This window comes from Geotrypetes seraphini, chromosome 6, assembly GCF_902459505.1.
Source record: "Geotrypetes seraphini chromosome 6, aGeoSer1.1, whole genome shotgun sequence".
In the NCBI taxonomy this organism is placed as follows: Eukaryota; Metazoa; Chordata; class Amphibia; order Gymnophiona; family Dermophiidae; genus Geotrypetes; species Geotrypetes seraphini.
Genome location: NC_047089.1, coordinates 159,018,448 through 159,039,296, shown reverse-complemented (window position 1 = coordinate 159,039,296; position 20,849 = coordinate 159,018,448). Strand labels below are relative to the sequence as shown.

At 41.0% G+C, this 20,849-nt stretch overlaps 1 protein-coding gene across 4 annotated transcripts in view; it reads right to left on the bottom strand.

The window, feature by feature from the left end:
* Positions 1–327: 327 nt before the first annotated feature.
* DCUN1D2 (defective in cullin neddylation 1 domain containing 2) overlaps positions 328–20,849 on the bottom strand; it is a 91,366-nt gene continuing 70,844 nt past the window's right edge. For all 4 annotated transcript variants that reach the window (XM_033948715.1, XM_033948714.1, XM_033948713.1 and 1 more), the window contains exons 5-7: positions 18,261–18,343; positions 1,990–2,086; positions 328–876 (exon numbers count right to left, since the gene is read on the bottom strand). In XM_033948715.1, coding sequence (XP_033804606.1) covers positions 797–876; positions 1,990–2,086; positions 18,261–18,343 — 260 coding nt within the window. In that variant the 3' untranslated portion in view covers positions 328–796. The remainder of the gene's footprint in view (positions 877–1,989; positions 2,087–18,260; positions 18,344–20,849) is intronic.

Genomic DNA, 20,849 nt, shown 5'->3' with positions numbered 1-20,849 from the left:
AATACTGTTCTACATGTTCAAGTTCCTAAAACTTTTCACAGCTAATTATGAACATGAATAGATCATAATTTTGTGAGTTTATAACATGATGCAGAGTACAGAAGTCACAGTGTGATACTGAAGAATGTATCAGAAAATATAGTATTCTGGAAATAAAACTCCTTTTTAGATCTAATAGTTTTGTTCTGTTAAGTACTTTTTCACTATATGTAACAAGAACCAAAGTGGAAAGAACAGTATTAGCAGGCTTATATTTCAAAGTAAAGTGAATATTGTATCAAAGTGCTGGCCAGTATATTTTAAAAAAATATACAACATAATACACTATGCATATTTAATTTAGGGATTTAATTTATTTACCACAAATACTGCTTTTCAATATAAGTACAATATAATACAGTTGTCATTATATAACTGCTGGTGTTCACCTAGGATCAAGAACTGAATGACATGCTGTGCTATCAGATTCTCCTTTAATAAAATGGCCTCTAGTTAAACTTCCCAAAGTATAAAATCATGCAAAAATCTACACCCTATATGATACAAACAATACAATAATTGAAGCCAATGTCCTATGAACAGCCAGAGCTATATTCCACGTATCTCCTTGCAGTATCCATAACTCAGCCATCATTCTTCTTTAAGCAGAATAAAGGTGCGATTTCAGTTCTGTCAGTGGGAGCCCCACTATGACTGCTGAAACAGTGTCCTTGCGTGCAGTTATTGGCCAAAAATATCTTCATTAACTAATGCAGCTCACACTGCAAGTTTAGTCCAGTTTCAAAATGTCTCTGTGTTAGAAAGGTTTACGTTTCCCTCCTGTGACTACTGGTCGTGCATATTCCACAAAATCGTCTATTAAAACAGGCCATGCCCCTAAAGGAAAGCAGAAAGCAGATAAAATGACACTATAATAAAAACCTAAAGGTTTAAAAAAAAAAAAAAAAAAAAAAAATTATACCTATAATTGTGCCAGTTTCTTGAATCAAAAGGACTGCAAATTCATAACAGTAATCACAGATCGCATCATGGTAACAAATATTAACAAATTGTTCACACTTTGCCGAGTTATTGACTAAAAATTTACAATGAACTTTCATATGCAAAATAAACTTTGCCCATGGCTAGTTAAGCACAGCTTAATTGAAGAAGAGCTTGCACATAAGTAGCAAATATATCAACACAAATATTTTGTTGGTATTTTGTGAACCAAGTTACAACCTAGTGTGAAGTGCACAAGTAGCCCAGTGGTTAAATCACTTCACTGGCAACGAGGGAAGCCCAGGTAAAATCCTGATGCTATTCCTTGTGATCTTGGGCGAGCAACTTAACTCTCCTTTGCCTCAATTAAATTAAATTGTACACACTTTAGGGACAGGGAAATAATTAGTATACCTAAATATAATTCACCTTAGCTACAACTGAAAAGGTGTGAGCTCAATACAATATTTCTACAGATAAAGTCAAATAGATGGATTTAGATCCCCCCCCTCAAAAGCCCCCACAACTTCATTGCATAGTTAGAGGTTAAAAAATGAGGTTTAATCAAGTGTCCAATATTGCCTATTGTCCATGCAACCTGGGATGTTAGGCTCGTGCCACAAGAGGCCGATGCAGCTGTTTTGATTCCCAAAGGTTAGCGCTTTGAACGTTTAAGGATCACTCTGCAATCCTGTAAATCCTTTAATACCAAGCCTCCTTTATTTGGCAGGGAAATGCATTTAGTTATCTGTACAACTAAGGAATCCAACTTAGGCTGAAGTAACATCTTGCTGACACACCTGTGCCAAGAATACAATCTAACCACTGCCTTGGCTATCTTTAATGAGTCTTCAGGAGCACTGCTGGTGAAAGAGGAGGAATCAAAATCCTGGAGTGGATGCCTTCTGCACAGCTTGCGAGCATGAGGAGACTACCTACCATTCAGAATGACACATCTATTGCACTACAATTAGTATTAGCATTTTCAAATGATTTCACACTAATTACCTTCTTCGTCATAGTTTGACATATCATCTGCAATCATATTTCCAAAGTCTAAAAGAAGGTTCCACGTGTCCTTTGGGATGGACCTTTTATGGTGTTCCTAAATCATAGGGAAAGAAATCACTGTTAGTCAGAACTTTAGTACATACCATATTTAGGGTTAAAGAACAGTTTACAGTAGTGATTCTCAAAGCTGTCCTCGGGCAACTGCAGCCAGTCAGGTTTTCAGGATATTCCAAATGAATATTTATGAATCAATTTGCATACACTGTCTCCTTTTTATGCAAATCTATCTCATGCATATTCATGGTTGGATATCCTGAAAACCAGGCTGGCTGGGATTTCCCCAGGACAGGTTTGGGAACCCCTGGTTAACAGTTTCACCCCTGTTATTGGATATATGTCATACTGAATGGTTCCTGATCTTCAATTTAAAAACTGTTTCTTCATGTTCCCTTTGTCTAAAATACTATATTTTATTTAAACTGCAACTAAATGCTTTCTATAGTTTGATACTACTCTTTTACATCACCGCTGAGGAATCTAAACCCACTCTTTTTTACAGAACTGATTTAATTTAGACATATTAATATTTTTTCTGTGTATGAACTGCTCATTTCAGGTTCTACCATAGCATTTCTATTAGGCTCAAGTCAGGACTTTGACTAGGCCAACCCCAAACTTAATTTCATTTCTCCTCAGCCATTCAGATGTAGGTTTATTTTTGTGTTTTGGCTCATTGTCTTGCTACAGAACCCAATTATGCTTCAGCTTCAAAACCTGGACCGATGAGCAGACATGCTCCTTAAGAATTTTCTAATTCAGTGCAGAATTCATAGTTCCTTCAATAATGGCAAGTTTTCCAAGTTCTGAGACAGAAAAGCATCCCCACACCATCACATTACCACCACCACCACCACCACCATTGACTATTGGTATGATGATCTTACAGTAGAATGTTGTACTAGCTTTACATCAAAAACAAAGAAAAGACTGCAGAGTAGAACGTACAAGGTGCAGGACTCTTTATTAAAAGTCTATATAAAATTATAATCCATAAAAAACGGCTCTCTTATATATGAAGTGTGGATCCAACACGGTCCGTGTTTCGGAGAAACCCTCTTTCCTCATGGGTCTGGGGTATTCGATGCATCACATCTAGAGAATCATGCGGAGCACACCGTTGTAGTATAAAATAAATCAAAATTTGTGAATCAAAGCAGGAACTTTGGACTTCAATTCACAAATTTTGATTTATTTTATACTACAACGGTGCGCTCTGGATGACTCTCTACATGTGATACATCGGATACCCCGGACCCCTGAGGAAGGAGGGTTTCTCCGAAACACGGACTGTGTTGAGTCTGCACTTCATGTATAAGAGAGCTGTTTTTTATGGATTATAATTTTATATAGACTTTTAATAAAGATTCTTGCACCTTGTATATTTTACTCTGCAGTCTTTTCTTTGTTTTTGGTGTTCGCCTTTCATTGCAGACCTGTTGGATTTTTCTTTGTTTTAGCTTTACATCACACATAATGGGACCTATGCTCTCCAAAGAGTTCCACTTTTGAGTCATCTGTTCATTTGTGTCCAGTCACATTAGTTGAGGCAAAAGAGGCCTGCAGTTTTCTGGCTGCTCTTCTGGGATGTTTTGTGACTTTTCAGATGATTGTTTGCTGCACTACTGTTCTATGGCTTCTCCATTTGGAGATGATGGCTTTTACCATGGTTGAATGAGTCCTAGAACTTTAGAATGTCTTTGTAACCCTTTCCAGACTAATATATTTCAATAACTTTTTCCTCCACTCTTCTGGAACGTCAATCAATTGTATCAATGTTCTTGTAGAAACTTTGTGACTACTTCACTCTCATAGTAAGGTTCAATATATAGTAAGGTTAGATTCAACAGGGTTGACTGCAATCAGACCTGGCTGTGTTTAATCAATTGGTTGATTGAGAAACTAAGAGGGCAGTTACTTTCTCAAATGGGCGATATGAGTGTTGGATAACTTTGTACCTTAAATAAACAGAGTAATAATTTAAAAACTGTTATGTGTTTACTCCTGCTCTCTTTGGCTAATATTACATTTTGTTTAAAGATCAGAAACCATTTAGTGCAATATTTTACAATAGGTAAAAATCGTGAGGGGGAATTTCTACATTAATAGACTTATGTTTTCATATTTCATTACATCTTCATAGAGAACCACTACAAAATACAATACATACATAAATTAAAGACAGGCAAAGTAACTGTAATTACAGCCATAAATCCAGCCTTTATGCCAGTAATGGGTCTTCAGGACAGATTTATTGGTTTATAATAAAAACCCTCCACAGATTCAGATAATAGGAAAAAATTACTTCCAAAAATAATTCTGAAATTATTTCCTCTGATTTAGGTTGATCTCAACCATATTCAACAAAACCCACCAATCAAGCAAAAATTAAATCAGGGCCGAGATTCTTGATCACAATCTGATAATATTTAGCCCAAGTTTAAATAATTGGGTGTTAATATTCAGGGCTCCTTTTACAAAGGTGCGCTAGCGTTTTTAGTGCACGCACCGGATTAGTGTGTGCTATAAAACTACCGCCTGCTCAAGAGGAGGTGGTAGCGGCTAGCGTGCACTATTCCACGCATTAAGGCCCTAACGCACCTTTGTAAAAGGAGCCCTCAATGTAATATAAGAAGTCAGGAGATGCTCCTGTTTGCATAAATTGTGCTCAGGCCAGCTGCCGATATTCAGCAGCAGTAATGCAGAGCAGCTGAAAAACAGGCACTAACTGTCCATCCTAAATCCAGGCAAGAGAAGGGCATTATGGAAGTGAGTCAGCATTTATTCAAACACCAGCAATATTACGTGCTAGTGCCTGGATAGCTAACCAGGCAGATAAGCATATTTTTTATGTGGTCCTATCTTTGCTTGGCTAGATATCAAGTCACTGGCACTGAATTTCAGCTATGCCTGGGTAACTTCCAGATGGTGGTCTGAAGCAGTGTGTTGTCCTCCCCATCTGACTTCCCCCTGAAGTCCTCTCCCACTCCAGTCTATCTTAATCTTTGCCGACGGTCCAAGCAGGATCTTTGAGGTAGGACTGATACTTTGCCAACAGTTATAGATATACACGGATCTATCTCAATACTGCAAGACTGCTGCTAGGGATCATGGCATCCATTCTGGGACTGCAGCCAGCATGGGCAGGAGTGACTAGAGATCGCTCCTACCTTGAAGGCCCCATTGGATAGCCATGAAAGGTTAAGGTATGCCTGGGGGAGTGTCCCTTCAAGAGGGGAGCCTTTTGCTCTTGGGGGAAGGACATCAGAATCAAGGGGTGATGAAAGCAGAGATACCTGGGAACCACCATATGTCCAGTCAGATATTCAATACCAGTGCCTGGATATGGCCCAACATTGAAACCCAGATCTAATTTAGCTGGCAATGGTCAGTGCTTTAAAAAAGACAACATCACCACACTGACTACTGCTGACCAAGTATTGACTATTTTTTAACCCTTTATTTGGCATTGTTGCTCAGAAGCAACATGTGTTTCTATGGCTTTTATGGGAGATCTGCATCTTCAAATGCCTATTTGGCACTATTGATATCGTGCAACATCAAGTTACATAAAGCAGCTGTTTCACTATCTGCCAAATAAAGGGTTAACATTTGCATATGGAATCTGATCAAAATCCCTCCCATACCATCAATTTTTGTTATGTTTACAAAAGGCCTGGCCATATCATTGGCTTATCACTTTATGTAATACCCCAAAACAATGATCATCATACTAAAACCATTAAGAAAATAAGCAATGCTATCTTGAAACAGAATGCCGTATTCAAGAGCCTTAATGCACATTTTTAATCTGTAATTTATTTGAAAGCACCACAAGGCTGAAACATCATCTGTTTTGCAAAATGAAATATGGTTGAAGAATGAGGGACTACGTTTGTGGCTATGAGAAAACATGTTATGAACATTGATGATTAATCGCTGCTAATCGCTTTATGTTCTTAATATTACATTTTTGTAAGGTATTATGTCTGTAATGACATTTATCATGCTTGTTGACTTGTACTTCGCTTTGTATAAGGTGAATAATAAATAAACACACAATGCAATACAATAAAATTAAACTTGTGGAATTAAGCACAGTATTTCTGCACAGATCATAAAAAATGTATTAGCAACTCAAAGAAAAACATTTTGGTGTCCCTGCTCCTAATCTAACTTGTTTTGCAGTATGAAGTAATGGACACCATCCTTGCTCATCAATAACTGGATGGGGAGTACATTTTTCCATTTGGGAATAAAACATACAGGAACATTTAAGAGTCCACAATGTCTTCCTTTCCATAAAGGAATTCAAGAAGCAGGAGAGGATGTCTGAGCTCACAAGTAGTCTATCAGAGATTAAGGGTGCTTTTAGATAATGTAAATGCCGTGATTAAATTTAACTGTAAGCCTTACAAGTCTATGGAAATCTACTTGATATCAATCTATTTCCAGTCCTACCATTCATAGATCCAATTTGTCATTCGGAACTGGATATCAAAAACTCATATCGTTTATGAGTAAGCCTCAGCCCCACCACTCCACCGCTGTGTTACCTCATACCTGCGGGAAGAATTACGTGGCACTTCATCATTAGCTTTATATAAAGCTAAGTATCCATACATAAAAACATTTTACATACATACAACGGAAGATACTAGAAAATAAATATAATATTAATAATTTATTGCTAAATAATAGAACGTATATGGGCAGCCAATGATGAAGTGCCATGTAATTCTTCCCGCAGGTATGAGGTAACACAGCGGTGGAGTGGTGGGGCCGAGGCTTACTCATAAACGATAAGAGTTTTTGATATCCAGTTCCAAATGACAAATTGGATCTGTGATTAAATTTAAGTCAGCATACACTGAAAAAGCATGCAAAAGGAGCAGGTTATGCTCCTTAGGGCAACTTATTTTTGTCATGAAGCACTTGTTTTCTGCTTTCCTGTCTATTTGCTTTCCGGTTTATTTCTATGTTTAATCAGGCACATTACTTGCTTTATTAGCATCTGGCTCATTATGGATACAGTTACGGTTTTCTGGGGACACTGGCCTGCTCATCCTTTTGTTCCCCCCAGGCCTCACTATTTAGTACTTTGTCTGCTCTTCAGCTCTTCTGTCATCATCCTTCCTTTACCCCACTGTCTCTCTCTCTCTCTCTCTTCCCTGGACTTAACTCTTCTTTCAGTTTTTCTTATTAACTGCAGGTCTGTGCCCTAAGACAGAATTATCTATAATCATCTTTTAGCCCAGGCATGTCCAACTTCGAACAGGTCATGATCTCCGTTTTCCGGTCAAAAGTGCCAGTGATCTACCACCATGAAAATTAAGTTTCAAATTAAATTTTAACTCGATAAAGTTGGAGGATTTCTACCCCCCCCCCCCCATTTTTTATGAATCTTCTGTCATTTACTTGGATGTGATCAGCTGTTAAGCAAATTAAGCAAAAACAAAACAGAGAGACGAAGATCCAGTAAGAACTGCGAGGGGAAATGGAAAGTACATTTTTAGCTAAAGTTTTATTGAGTACCGTAATAACTTTCTTTAACTGTCTTAATAACTTTAACTTTTATTGAGTAATGTGCGTTAAATTTGGGTTGAGTATTGATTCAGGCTGATCTTGCACAATCTTTAATATTTCGCTCTTGCTCATTAGTGAGACGTCTGAGCCTACATTTCATCCACCAGCTTTTTGAAGTTGGGTTAATATTGCGTGAGAGCCAGTTTCAGGGAATCCTGGAGATATTCATCTGTCATGTTGGAATGTTGTGTACCCTTGTCATTTTCAGATGGGAAAACGCAGATTCACACACATAAGCTGAACCAAAACAAGAGTGTACAACTTCACTGCATCTTCTCAAGTTGGGAAATTTGTCTCTAGGCACTAGCTTCCAAAATGTTTCTTGCTCAGCACAGGTCTTGAGAAAAATGTCATTTTTAAAGGTTAAATATTTTGTTTTCAAGAGATGGCTTGAGTAATTTTTACTGATAGCTTTCAAGATATGGCTTGAGCAATTTTTACTGAAAGCAGCTGCAGTTTCTTTAATGTCCACATCTACTTTGAATGGGTATGACAAAGTACTCCACAACTGTTCCAAATTTTTTGAAAGTCACAGAATCTATTTTCGAATTCTTGGACAGATTTCCGTCACATACTTCTCGTTCTGAAAAACAAAATTTGGATATTGTCCCAGATGGTCCTGCGTATTAGGAAAATGATCAAAAGTGTTGTTTGCAAGGTCAGTCATCATTAGATCAAATTTGCTCCTTTAGGATGAAACTGTACTCATCTCGCCAATGCATTTGTTTTTACCTTGTAGTTCAAGGTTCATATCATTTAGTTCGCCTGTAAAGTCAGCGAGAAATGCCAGATCACAACCACTCCTCATCTTCCAACTCTGCTTGATCATCTCCCCTCTCCTTCAAAAAAACTTCTTATTTCATTCAGCAAATCATAAAATCTTTGCAGAAATTTTTGCCCACTTAGCCACCTGTGTACAAAATGATTTCCACTGCTCCTTCATCAAGAGTAAAATTGAAAAGCCGTCTTTGAAGTGATCTTCCACAAACTGAATTTACAATTTTGAAAGCGATGTCCATGACAGTCTTTGTATTGAGTCTCTTGCTGGCCAAAACTTGCTGGTGAATGATGCAGTGGTAAGAAACAAAATCTGGGAAGTTGTCATGCTGTCTATTAGAGAATGACACGGTGGCGGTTTACCCGCGGCCACCGCATTTTAGCCGCGGGTCACCCGCCGAAAACGGGGAAGAAAACTAGCAGTCGCTGCGGCGACGGGGACAAGGCCATTCACCGCCCGCGGGGCGGTGAATGGGTCTTGTCCCCGCAGTGAGGCATGAAGGATCGCGCGGTCCCCGCAGCTCACACCCGCCTGCCCAATCGATTCTAGTGTTTAGCTAGCTCTCTCCCTTCTCCTCACCTTAGTTTGTAGATTTTCTTTTTCGGCGACCCGCACGCTATCAAAGAGCCGCTGCTGCTCAGTTTCGATCTTCTGCTCTGACGCAACTGGAAACAGGAAGTTGCAGCAGAGCAGAAGATTGAACACTGAGCAGCCGCGCGTGTGCGACTCTTTGTGAAAGCGTGCAGGTCGCTGAAAAAGAAAGCCTGCAAATTAAGGTGAGGAGAAGGGAGAGAGCTGGCTAAACACTAGGATCGATTGGGCAGGCGGGTGGGGGCTGCGAGGACCGTGCGATCACCCGTGTTCCCGGCTCAGACTGTAAGGAGGGAGTGAAAGGGAAAAGGATGCAGCGGGGACGGTGACGGGGCGGTGAATGGGATGGCAGTGGCGGTGACGGGGCGGTGAAAGGGATGGCGGTGACGGTGACGGGGCGGTGAAGGGAACGGCGGTGACGGGGCGGTGCAGAGGATGGTGGGCCGGTGACGGGGACAGATTTTTTCCCCGTGTCATTCTCTACTGTCTATAGAGGGCTATGAAACCCTTCATAGGCGTCGGAAACTGGGGGGAGCCACAGGGGCCATGGCCTCCCCAAAAATTGCCCATCCTGTGGGTGATCCTGTAGGAGGGAAACCTCACACTTCTTGTGAAGCTAGGAGAGGCATCTTGCTACCAGCCAGCGTGCATGCTGGTCGGCACGCTCTGCTGCGCCCCTTCGCCTGCAACTACTACTACTCCCCCTCCCCCCCGTTCTCCTGCCGTGTCTCCATTTAACTTCTTGCAAAAGCGATGTGCTGCCCTGTCGCTGGACTGGCGTCTTCTCTCCACTGCAGCCAGCCCTAGCAGAAACATGAATTTGTCTGAGAGGGCGGGCCGCAGTGGAGAGAAGACACCGGTCCAGTAGCAGGGCAGCGCATTGCTTCTGCAAGAAGTTAAATGGCAAGGGGGCAGCAGCAGCAGCAGCACCGAAGGGACCTGAAACTCTCTTCCTTCCTGCCTTCTCCGTGCTAGGGGCTGGACCCTTCTATTCCTCTTTCCGCCCCAGGGCCTGTTCTGACCAATCAGCACTGACAGGGGCAGAGCCAGAAGAAAAGAGCACCTCTCAGTCTTCGGTATGAAGCTCCGCCCTCTCTCTTTTGAGATCACCAGACTTCCAGCTCCAAATCTCTTTCTGAACTTTGATCCCTTCTCCCAACTCTATCAGGCTAAAACACCTCAGCTGCTCCCCAAATTCATTTCTTTTTTTTTTTTTTTATTATGCTTTTGAATACTTTACAATATCCAATATTTCCAAAAGAAAAAAGGAAACAAATTCATACAAAGCAATACATAATCAAATCATACATACATAATTCCTTTCAAGCCCACATCAATGGGGAGAACCTGTTACTATTTCTAATCAAATAAATTTAAGAAAACTAAAGGACAATAATTCTCGGTTTGTACTAACCTACCTTGAATCATTCCTTACTATGGGATATTAAATAAATTACTCCTCTTATTATCAGCTAGATGAAACAAAATCATTTCTATTCTCTCGCAACTAGAAATTGTTGTAATTGAATAGGATCCCAAAAAGCATATTCAATATCTTGTAACTTAATTAAACATTTACAAGGAAATTTCAGGTAAAAAGATGCCTCCAGAGCCAAAACTTTATCCTTCAATTTCAGAAATTCTTTCCTTCTCAATTGAGTGGTTCTGGAGACATCCGGAAAAATCCTAACAAGATCCCCACAAAATTTCATTAACCTGTTCTTAAAATAAAGTTTCATAATCAATGTCTTATCCATCTCACTCATGCATGTTATCACCAGAGTGGACCGACTCTGGATCACATCCTGTGTATCTTCCAAAAATTCAGTCAAATTTACCTCTGGTGTGGCCAGATGGTCCACCTCCTTGGCAGATTCTATTTTTTTTGGAGGAATATAATAGTAATTATTTATTGAAAATTTCTCCACATTAGCCATTCCCAGTACTTCTTTAAAAAACTTCCTTAACAAGATTTCAGGTGACAATAAATGAGTTACTGGAAAATTGACTAAGCGGAGATTTTTTGCTCTATTCATATTCTCCATAGATTCAATTTTAGAATGTATCAATGTAGAATCTTTAACTGCAGATACCGAGACCCCCAAATTCATTTCTAATCCTGCAAAGAGGAAATTGAGGGAGGAGATTCCCCTCAACAAACACTGCTGCAGCTTCTAACTTGGGAACCTGGGGCTGAGGAAAGGCACTTTGGAAGCCAAGGGAGGTTGTTGCCATAATCCTGCTCTGAGCCAGTGAATTCTCTCTCCCTCTGCTCTACTGAATCCCAGCACTGGGAAGTCTCCTGAAACAAGTAGGACTCTCCTCTGGGACTGAATTAGATTCAGCCCAAAACAGCCCTGGCAGCGGCAAGGGGCCAGTGGCAGGGCGGCACAGCGCTTTTCAAAGAAGTTAAATGTAGACACGCAGTGGCAGGAGGGGAGCGAAATATATGCTGGCAGGGGCACGGTAGAGTGCCAACCAGCAGGCATGCTGGTCGGTAGCTGTGTAGAAAAACGGTAGAGAGGAGCTTATGGGATTGGGAGAAGGGAGAGATATTGGACTCAGATGAGGGAAGGAGGGAGGGAATGATGTCAGATGTGTGAGGGATAGGGAGAGATGGATTTGGGGACGGCAGAGGGGATAGGAGGAGGATAGGGAGAGGTGGCAGAGGGGGGCAGAAGAGGGACAATAGCAGATGGATTTGGAGGACAGAGGGAGTAAGAGAGGGAGAGATGGAAGGTGGGGGAGGGAGGTAAGGGAGAAATGGATGTGGAGGGGGCAAAATGGGGAGAGGGAGAGAGATTCTGTAGAAAGGGCAAGATAGGGAAGGGAAAGAGATTCAGGGGAGGGGACATAAGGCGGAGGGCGAGATAGAAAACTTGGGGAAAGAAGAGAAGGCATGGCTAGGGAAAGGCAGAGGAGATATGGGCTGGGGGCTGGGATAGGTGAGAGATCAAAAAGAGAAAAAGATTTAAGATTAACCAAAAAACAATTCACGTCGTTAATCATATAGAAATTAAGTAACTAAATGAAGGAAAGAATCTCAGAATTGCCACTTAAAGGATCATAGTAGTATTATCCATATAAGGAATTGTGGCATGGGTATCTTTCATCGATCTAAAACCTTCATATACTAAAAAGACTTTATCCATTTAATAAATTATTACTACTCAAAAGTTAATTCATACATTTTCTTAGAAATTTTTTTTTACTGATACCAATCAACTTGTGCATTTTACACAATGCATAACACAATTTATAGTCTCGACAAGTGTTAGTGGTTTTAGACACTCAATGCTAGAGCTCAATATTGTACTGGGAATATATAGCAAAGATTCGATATTTGAATATCAGCATTTTTTCAATATAGAATCACAACCAGTATTAATAGTTATAAAGATAAGCACTTATCTTTGCTTCAACTTGTGTCAAACGGCTGCTTAAAATCTGCTGCTATAGCCCCATTCAGTGTATATCTGAAGGGGACCCGTGTTGCCGCTAACAAGCGGCTTCTTCAGGGTTTACAAATCGGGTACAATATTATTGTTATGGTGTATGGTGTGTTAACGCTAATATTGTAGCCTGATTTGTAAACCCTGAGGAAGCTGCTTGTTAGCGGCAAAACGGGTCCCTGTCGGATATACAGTAAAACCTTGGATTGCAAGTGTTTTGCAAGACAAGCAAAACATTTTATCAAATTTTAACTTGATATAAAAGCAATGTCTTGCAATACAAGTACATACAGTATACACACATCACAACCGAGCAATGGTTCTTCTCTGTCTGACACTGCAAGAGTGTAGTGATTGTTCTAAATTAGCGAGGTCTTGCAATACAAGTACGTATAGTATTTTGTATTAAAGTTTTTGGGTTGTGGAACGAATCATCTGAGTTTCCATTATTTCTTATGGGGAAATTCGCTTTGATATACAAGTGCTTTGGATTACAAGCATGCTTCTGGAATGAATTATGCTCGCAAACCAAGGTTTTATTGTACACTGAATGGGGCTATAGTGGCAGATTTTATATAGCCATTTGACTTAAGTTGAAGCAAAAGATAAGTGCTCATCTTTACAACTATTAATGCTGGTTGTGATTCTATATTGAAAAAAATGCTGATTTTCAAATATTGAGTCTTTGCTATATATTCCCAGTTTTGAGCTATAGCATTGAGTGTCTAGAATTGCTAACACTGGTTGAGACTATAAATTGTGTTCTGCATGGTGTAAAATGCACAAGCTGATTGGTATCAGTAAAAAAATTTTCTAAGAAAAAAAGAAAATACTAATTAACTTTTGAGTAGTAATAATTTATTAAAGAGATAAAGAAAGTTTTTTTTTTTAGGTAAATGAAGGTTTTGGATCGATGAGAGGTGAGAGATGCCATACTTGGGAGCACACCAGGACCTCTGGCCATACTCTACTGCTGCTACCTGTGGCTTTGTGAAGAAAGAAGTGCAGCTGGAAAGAAGGAGGAGGAGACCTACTTGGATGTTTTAAAGCAGTGGTCTCAAACTCAAACCCTTTGCAGGGCCACATTTTGGATTTGTAGGTACTTGGAGGGCCTTAGAAAAAATGTCATTAAAGAAATTACAATTTTGCATTATAAATCTTTCCTTTTGGATAAGTCTTAATAATAATGTGATTTATAGCTAAAGAGACATATGATCAAGAAACTGTTTTATTTTACTTTTGTGATTATGATAAACATACTGAGGGCCTCAAAATAGTACCTGGCAGGCCGCGAGTTTGAGACCACTATTTTACAGCCAGCCAGAACACAGGTACACAATCTTGGGAGGGGGCATGAACTTGGGACACAAAAGGGAGGAAGAGAAGCACATTGGGTCACATTGAGACAAGGAAAGAAGGGAGCATTAACTTCAGACAAATGAGGGAGGGAGCATGAATTTGGGACACAGAATAGAGGGAGGGGACATGTTAGGACACAGAAGCGAGAGAGGAGGCACAAACTTGAGACAAAGGCTGGAAAGGAGGGAGGGAGCACTAACTTAGGACACAGAAGGGAGGGAGGGGGTATGAACTTGGGACATAAGATGGAAGGATGGAGGAAAGAGATTCTGAAGTGGGGGAGGGAATAGAAAGGGAGAATTGTTAAGTATGGGTGTGAGTGAGAGGGAGAAAAAGTAGAATTATTGGACATGGTGATGGGAGAGGAGTGAGGTAGAGAGAGAAGAGGGAGAAATGTTGGATGTGGTGGTGAAGGGAATGGAGAAAGATGTGGCATGGAGCTGGAGAGGGGTGATAGAAGCAATGCCGGCATGAGCTCTCTCCTAGCGACGGGGCAAGCTGCTGGAGAGATGGAGCCAAGTGGGGCTGGCGATCTACCTGTTTAACATGCCTGGTCTACTGTAAAAGGCCACAGCCACACTATATAAATACAGTGGTGCCTCGCATAAAGAACGCCTCGCACAGCGAACGCTGCACACAACGAACTTCATTTCATGATTCATACAACGAACTTCGTTTCACACAACAAAGTCGCCCGAGCTTCCACGATCGCTGCCGATGTATTGCATCTTTCCGCGCAGGCACTGCAGGCAGTCATTAGTCACTGCGCTTAACGCGTTTCACATAACGAACTTTTCGCATAACAAACTTGCTCCTGGAACGAATTAAGTTCGTTGTGTGAGGCACCACTGTACCAGCACAGCTGAGGAATGTCTTCCAGACATTGATGCAATGCATCCTAAATAACAAACAAAATTGTCTTGGTGCTATGCCCATGCTGAAAGATGCTATGGAAACCACAAAGACAACCATGGTCCATGACAAATTCCTTTAAGTAAGGAAGAACATACTTTTCCAGAAGCTTAGCAACTGTGGACAAGTTGGCATATAGCCAATAAAAACTTCCAAAAGTGGCTCAAAAAGGTGGGGGCATTGCCATATACATCAAAGAGGGAACTGAATCTACTGGAGAGAACACACCACAATTGACGGATAAGTTAAGAGCCTCTATGGGTCAAATTTCCGGGAACAAATGGCCTGGAAACGAAGATCGGCATCTACTACTGACTCCCAGAGACAGTCCGAAGAAATTGACGGAGACATTACGGACGAGATTAAACGCAACAGCAAGGGAGGCAACGCAGTTATCATGGGTGACTAAACAATCCGGGAATAGACTGGAACCTAGGCACCTCTGGCTGTGTTAGGGAGACCAAGTTCTTGGATGCTGTAGGCGACTGCTTCTTGGAACAACTTGTCAAGGAAAATACTAGAGGAAATGCAATTCTGGACTTAATTCTAATTGCCTGCGAGGACCGGCACAAGATGTAGAAGTAGAAGGGATGCTGGGAAACAGCGATCACAATATGATCTACTTCGATCTGGGCACAGGGGAGAAACATCGGTCCAAAACGACAGCCACGGCACTGAACTTCCAAAAAGGGAATTACGAAGGGATGAGACTCATGATAGGGAAGAAGATTAAGAAGAGGATAAACACTGTAAAAGCTAGAGCAAGCTTGGTCCCTTTTTAAGGACATAGTCACCGAGGTGCAAAATCTATATATACCGCATATCAACAAGTGATCCAAGAGGAAAAAGAACAAAGAAGTGGCGTGGCTCACTGTAGAGGTGAAGGAAGCGGTTACAGACTAGAAAACTTTGTTTAAGGAATGGAAAAGGACAAAAATGGATGAAAACTGGAACAAGCACAAACAACATCAACGCAGGTGCCATAAGTCGGTAAAAGGGGCCAAAAGAGACTACGAGGAAAAAATAGCCAAGGAGGAGAAGAACTTCAAGCCATTCTTTCGATATATTAAGGGAAAACAATCAGCGAAGGAAGTGGTGGGACTGTTGGATGACCATGGAATAAAGGGAGCACTAAAGGAGGACAAAGCAATCGCCGACATACTGAACACATTTTTTGTGTCTGTATTTACCAAAGAAGATTTACACAGCATATCGGAACCCATCAGGCTATATATGCTGGAAACGAAGACAGAAAGCTGACAGGATTGATGTCAGTCTAGAGGTGTGTAGGCAGATTGATAGGCTTAAGAGCGATAAATCCCCGGGACCGGATGGCATCCATCCAAGGGTTATCAAGGAACTGAAAGGGACCATAGCTGAACTGCTTCAACTAATGGCCAATCTGTCAATCAAATCGGGAAAGATTCCGGAAGACTGGAAGGTAGTGAATGTTACATCAATCTTCAAGAAAGGTGTGAGGGGAGATCCAGGAAACTACAGACCGGTGAGTCTGACCTCGGTACCTGGAAAGATGGTAGAGTCGCTGATAAAGGACCGCATCATTGATCACCTTGACGGACATGGACTGATGAGGACCAGTCAGCACAGTTTTAGCAAAGGAAGATCGTGTTTGACGAACTTGCTGCACTTCTTTGAGGCAGATAGACAAGGGCGACCCGGTCGACATTGTATATCTGGATTTTCAGAAGGCATTTGACAAGGTTCCACATAAACGACTATTTCGGAAAATTGCAAGCCATGGAATCGAGGGTGAAATACTCACATGGATTAAAAACTGGCTTGAGCATAGGAAACAGAGAGTGAGGGTAAATGGACAATACTCGGACTGGAAGAGCGTCACCAGTGGGATGCCGCAGGGCTCAGTGCTTGGACCCATGCTCTTCAACATATTTATAAACGATCTGGACATTGGTACGACGAGTGAGGTAATTAAATTTGCGGACGATACAAAGTTATTCAGAGTAGTGAAGACACAGGGGGATTGCAAATATCTGCAATGTGACATAATCAGACTCGAGGAATGGGCATTAACATGGCAGATGAGGTTCAATATGGATAAGTGTAAAGTGATGCATGCAGATAACAAAAATCTCATACACGAATACAGGATGTTCAGGGCGGTACTTGGAGAGACCTCCCAGGAAAGAGACTTGGGAGTCATGATCGACAAGTCGATGAAGCCGTCCCACGCAATGTGCGACGGCGAAAAGGGCAAACAGAATGCTAGGAATGATAAAGAAGGGGATCACGAACAGATCGGAGGTTATCATGCCGCTATACCGGACCATGGTGGGCCCTCACCTGGAATACTGCGTCCAGCACTGGTCGCCGTACATAAAGAAGGACATGGTACTACTCGAAAGGGTCCAGAAAAAAAAGAGTGACTAAGATGGTTAAGGGGCTGGAAGAGTTGCCGTACAACAAAAGATTAGAGAAACTGGGTCTCTTATCCCTTGAACAGAGGAGATTGAGAAGGGACATGATCGAAACATTCAAGGTACTGAAGGGAATAGACTTATTAGATAAGGACAGGTTGTTCACCCTCTCCAAGGTAGGGAAAATGAGAGGGCACTCTCTAAAATTGAAAGAGGATAGATTCCGTACGAACATAAGGAAGTTCTTCTTCACCCAGAGAGTGGTAGAAAACTGGAACTCTCTTCAAAGTCTGTCATTGGGGAAAACACCCTCCAGGGATTCAAGACAAATTTAGACAAGTTCCTGCTGAACCAGAACGTACGCAGGTAGGGCTAGTCTCAGTTAGGGCGCTGGTCTTTGAACAGAGGGCCGCCATGTGAGCAGACTGCTGGGCACAATGGACCACTAGTCTGACCCAGCAGTGGCAATTCTTATGTACCTCCCCCCCTCCTTTATCTTATAGCTGATTCTGCAAAATCCTTGTGATGGCAAGAAAATATCTGACTGATGGTAGGGTAAGGGGACTCAGAACCACAACCATTCAGAGCTCATGTTTAGACATTTACTGTGCTATTTGCTGAACACAGAGCTTCACATTTAATATACTTGGGTTTGCTAATATTTTCCAGTTGAGTGTTTCTTTATGACACCAAACTGTCCTCTACCCTCATGCTATACAGATCACTTTAAAATGATATCTGTATGCACAGATAAGGGAAGATGTAAGACCCAAGATGAAAGTAAGCTATAAATACAAAAAAAAAAAAAAAAAGTTGATCATGTTTCTGAATTACATTTAGTCAAATGGAACAGATTTTAAACAATAGTTTTTCTTTTATATTATACAGAAAATCAACAAGGAAACCATATTGTTATACTAAAATGGTAAATTTGATTTCATTAAACTGATGCTTTGACTCAATTCAATCTCTTGACTAATGGCATTGGGACAAGTTATTAGCTACTATGTTGAAATGCACCATACAGTATATCATTCACTGTACGAGACTGCAGTCACAAACCAGAGCACTCACAAATCATGCTTTAAAGTCAAACCAAGTCACAGAGTTTTGAACCAAAGAAAAGTGCATACTTACCAACAAAAATGTATTCCATAAATCTAAAAATTTAAATTTTCCTGACAAGACTAGATTCCAATATGCAATTGCCATTTCTAAGTCTGGAACAAAAAAAACAACAAAAGTATTTAAAAAAACAACCCTCAGCGTTCTATACATAAGGATGTTTAGAGCTGTCTAACGCAGTAATCTTTTTATTTCACTAAAGCAAACATGTGATGTTCAAATTTAAATCTTCACATGGCAATTTGTCAAGAAATGCATTTTATGAACTAAGTTAGTATTTTTTTTCCTGATCTCTGAACACTTTTTCCATCCTAGCTCTTAACTAAAAGAAAGAACATTCCAGATAAACTTCATGCTACTACCACATACAAAGTTAGATAACTGTCTATAAACAATGCTACAGGTTCCGGAAAAATTCAAGTTAAAGTTATCCAGCTGTTGCTACAATGAGCATTCAATGCTGCACGGGTCCTTTCTTTGGACGTAATGTAATCTCCAAACATCATGTACATTTGTGGATCATTTTTTAAAATGGTCTAATAAAAAGTTTTACAACTGTTCTCAGGATCCAAATAGCATTAAACTCTGTGCTAATAGTTGTAAAGAAGTTAGCCACTGTAATAAAGCATTCTTTAAAACATTTTACAAATTAGAGATAATATACCTACCATGCCCTACAAACTTGATAAACCAATTACAGACCCTTCAAAATACAGACTGATCTACTCACTCGGAAAATTTGACCACATCACCAATGCCTACCTAGACTCACACTGGCTACCGATATGAGCCCAAATCCAATTCAAATTTTACTGTCTACTATTCATAAGAACATAAGCATTGCCTCTGCCGAGTCAGACCATAGGTCCATCACGCCCAGCAGTCCGCTCCCGCGGCGGCCCTCCAGGTCAATGACCTGTAGTGATCTATCACTCATTATACCCCTGGATCCCCTTTCCCTTCAAGAACTCGTCCAATCCCTTTTTGAAACCCAAAATCGTACTCTGTTCAACCACCTCCTCTGGAAGCGCATTCCAAGTGTCTATCACCCTCTGGGTGAAGAAGAACTTCCTAGCATTTGTTCTAAATCTATCTCCCCTCAATTTTTTTGAGTGCCCTCTAGTTTTTGTTGTCCCCGCCAGTCTGAAGAATCTGTCTCTCTCTACCTTCACCATACCCTTCATGATCTTATAAGTTTCTATCATATCCCCTCTAAGTCTCCGCTTTTCCAGGGAAAAGAGCCCCAGCCTCTCAGCATATGAGAGGTTTTCCATGCCCTTTATCATTTTTGTTGCTCTTCTCTGGACCCTCTCGAGTATCGCCATGTCTTTCTTTAGGTACGGCGACCAGTACTGGACGCAGTATTCCAGATGCGGTCGCACCATTGCCCTGTACAGCGGGATGATAACTTCCTTGGTTCTGGTAGTGATACCTTTTTTGATAACATTCTGTTCACCCTTTTTGAGGCCGCTGCGCATTGCGCTGCCGGTTTCATTGTTTTATCCACCAAAATCCCCAAGTCCTTTTCTAGGTTGCCTTTTCCAATGTCATCCCCCCCATTGTGTAATTATACATCGGGTTCCCTTTCCCTATGTGCATAACTTTACATTTCTCCACATTGAATTTCATCTGCCATTTATTTGTCCACTCCGTCAGTTTGTTCAGGTCCCTTTGGAGTTCTTTACACTTCTCAACAGATCTAACCGCACTGGAGAGTTTTGTGTCATCCGCAAATTTTACAACTTCACACTTTGTCCCTGTTTCCAAGTCATTAATAAATATGTTGAATAGCAGTGGTCCTAGCACTGACCCCTGTGGGATGCCACTTGTGACCCCTTTCCAGTCAGAATAGTGTCCCTTTATTCCTACCCTCTGTTTCCTGTTTGCCAGCCAGTTTCTGATCCATCTGTGTATTTCCCCTTCGACCCCCGTGGTTCCACAGTTTCTTTAGAAGGCGCTCATGAGGTACCTTGTCGAAGGCTTTCTGGAAGTCCAGGTATTCAAAGCAATAAACAAAACTGCACCCACCTACCTAAACAACTGTCTAACTGCACCCACCTACCTAAACAACTGTCTAAAGTAAACCATAACCGCACATTCAGACTAAGAAGAACCCAGACTCCATTCTCCTATCCACCACTCAAGGGAACACAGCGCAAGAAGATGTACGACGGCCTCCTAGCGACGTAAGCAGCGAAGCTGGACTCCTCCATCTCCAACCTGCTGACAACTACAAGTGACTTTAAATCATTTCGAAAAGAAATCTAAACTCTGCTATTCAAAAAATCTATACTCGCATCCTCCCTCCTCCTTGCAAATTTCCAGGTGACCTCCTACCCCTCTACTAATATCTCCTCAATGACTCTTATCAATTAACCTACCCCAAACTGCATCTTCCCTACAAGTAAACCTCAATTCTCCACCCTTCCTTCTATCTCTCACCAATGCCTCTACTATGTAACCGACCCCTAAATTGTAACTTCCTGGAAATGTCCAGCTATCTTCTATTGTAATCCGCTTAGAACTGCAAGGTACAGGCGGAATAGAAGTCACTAATGTAATGTAATAATAGACAGATTGCCCTATTTTAGATGGTTATAA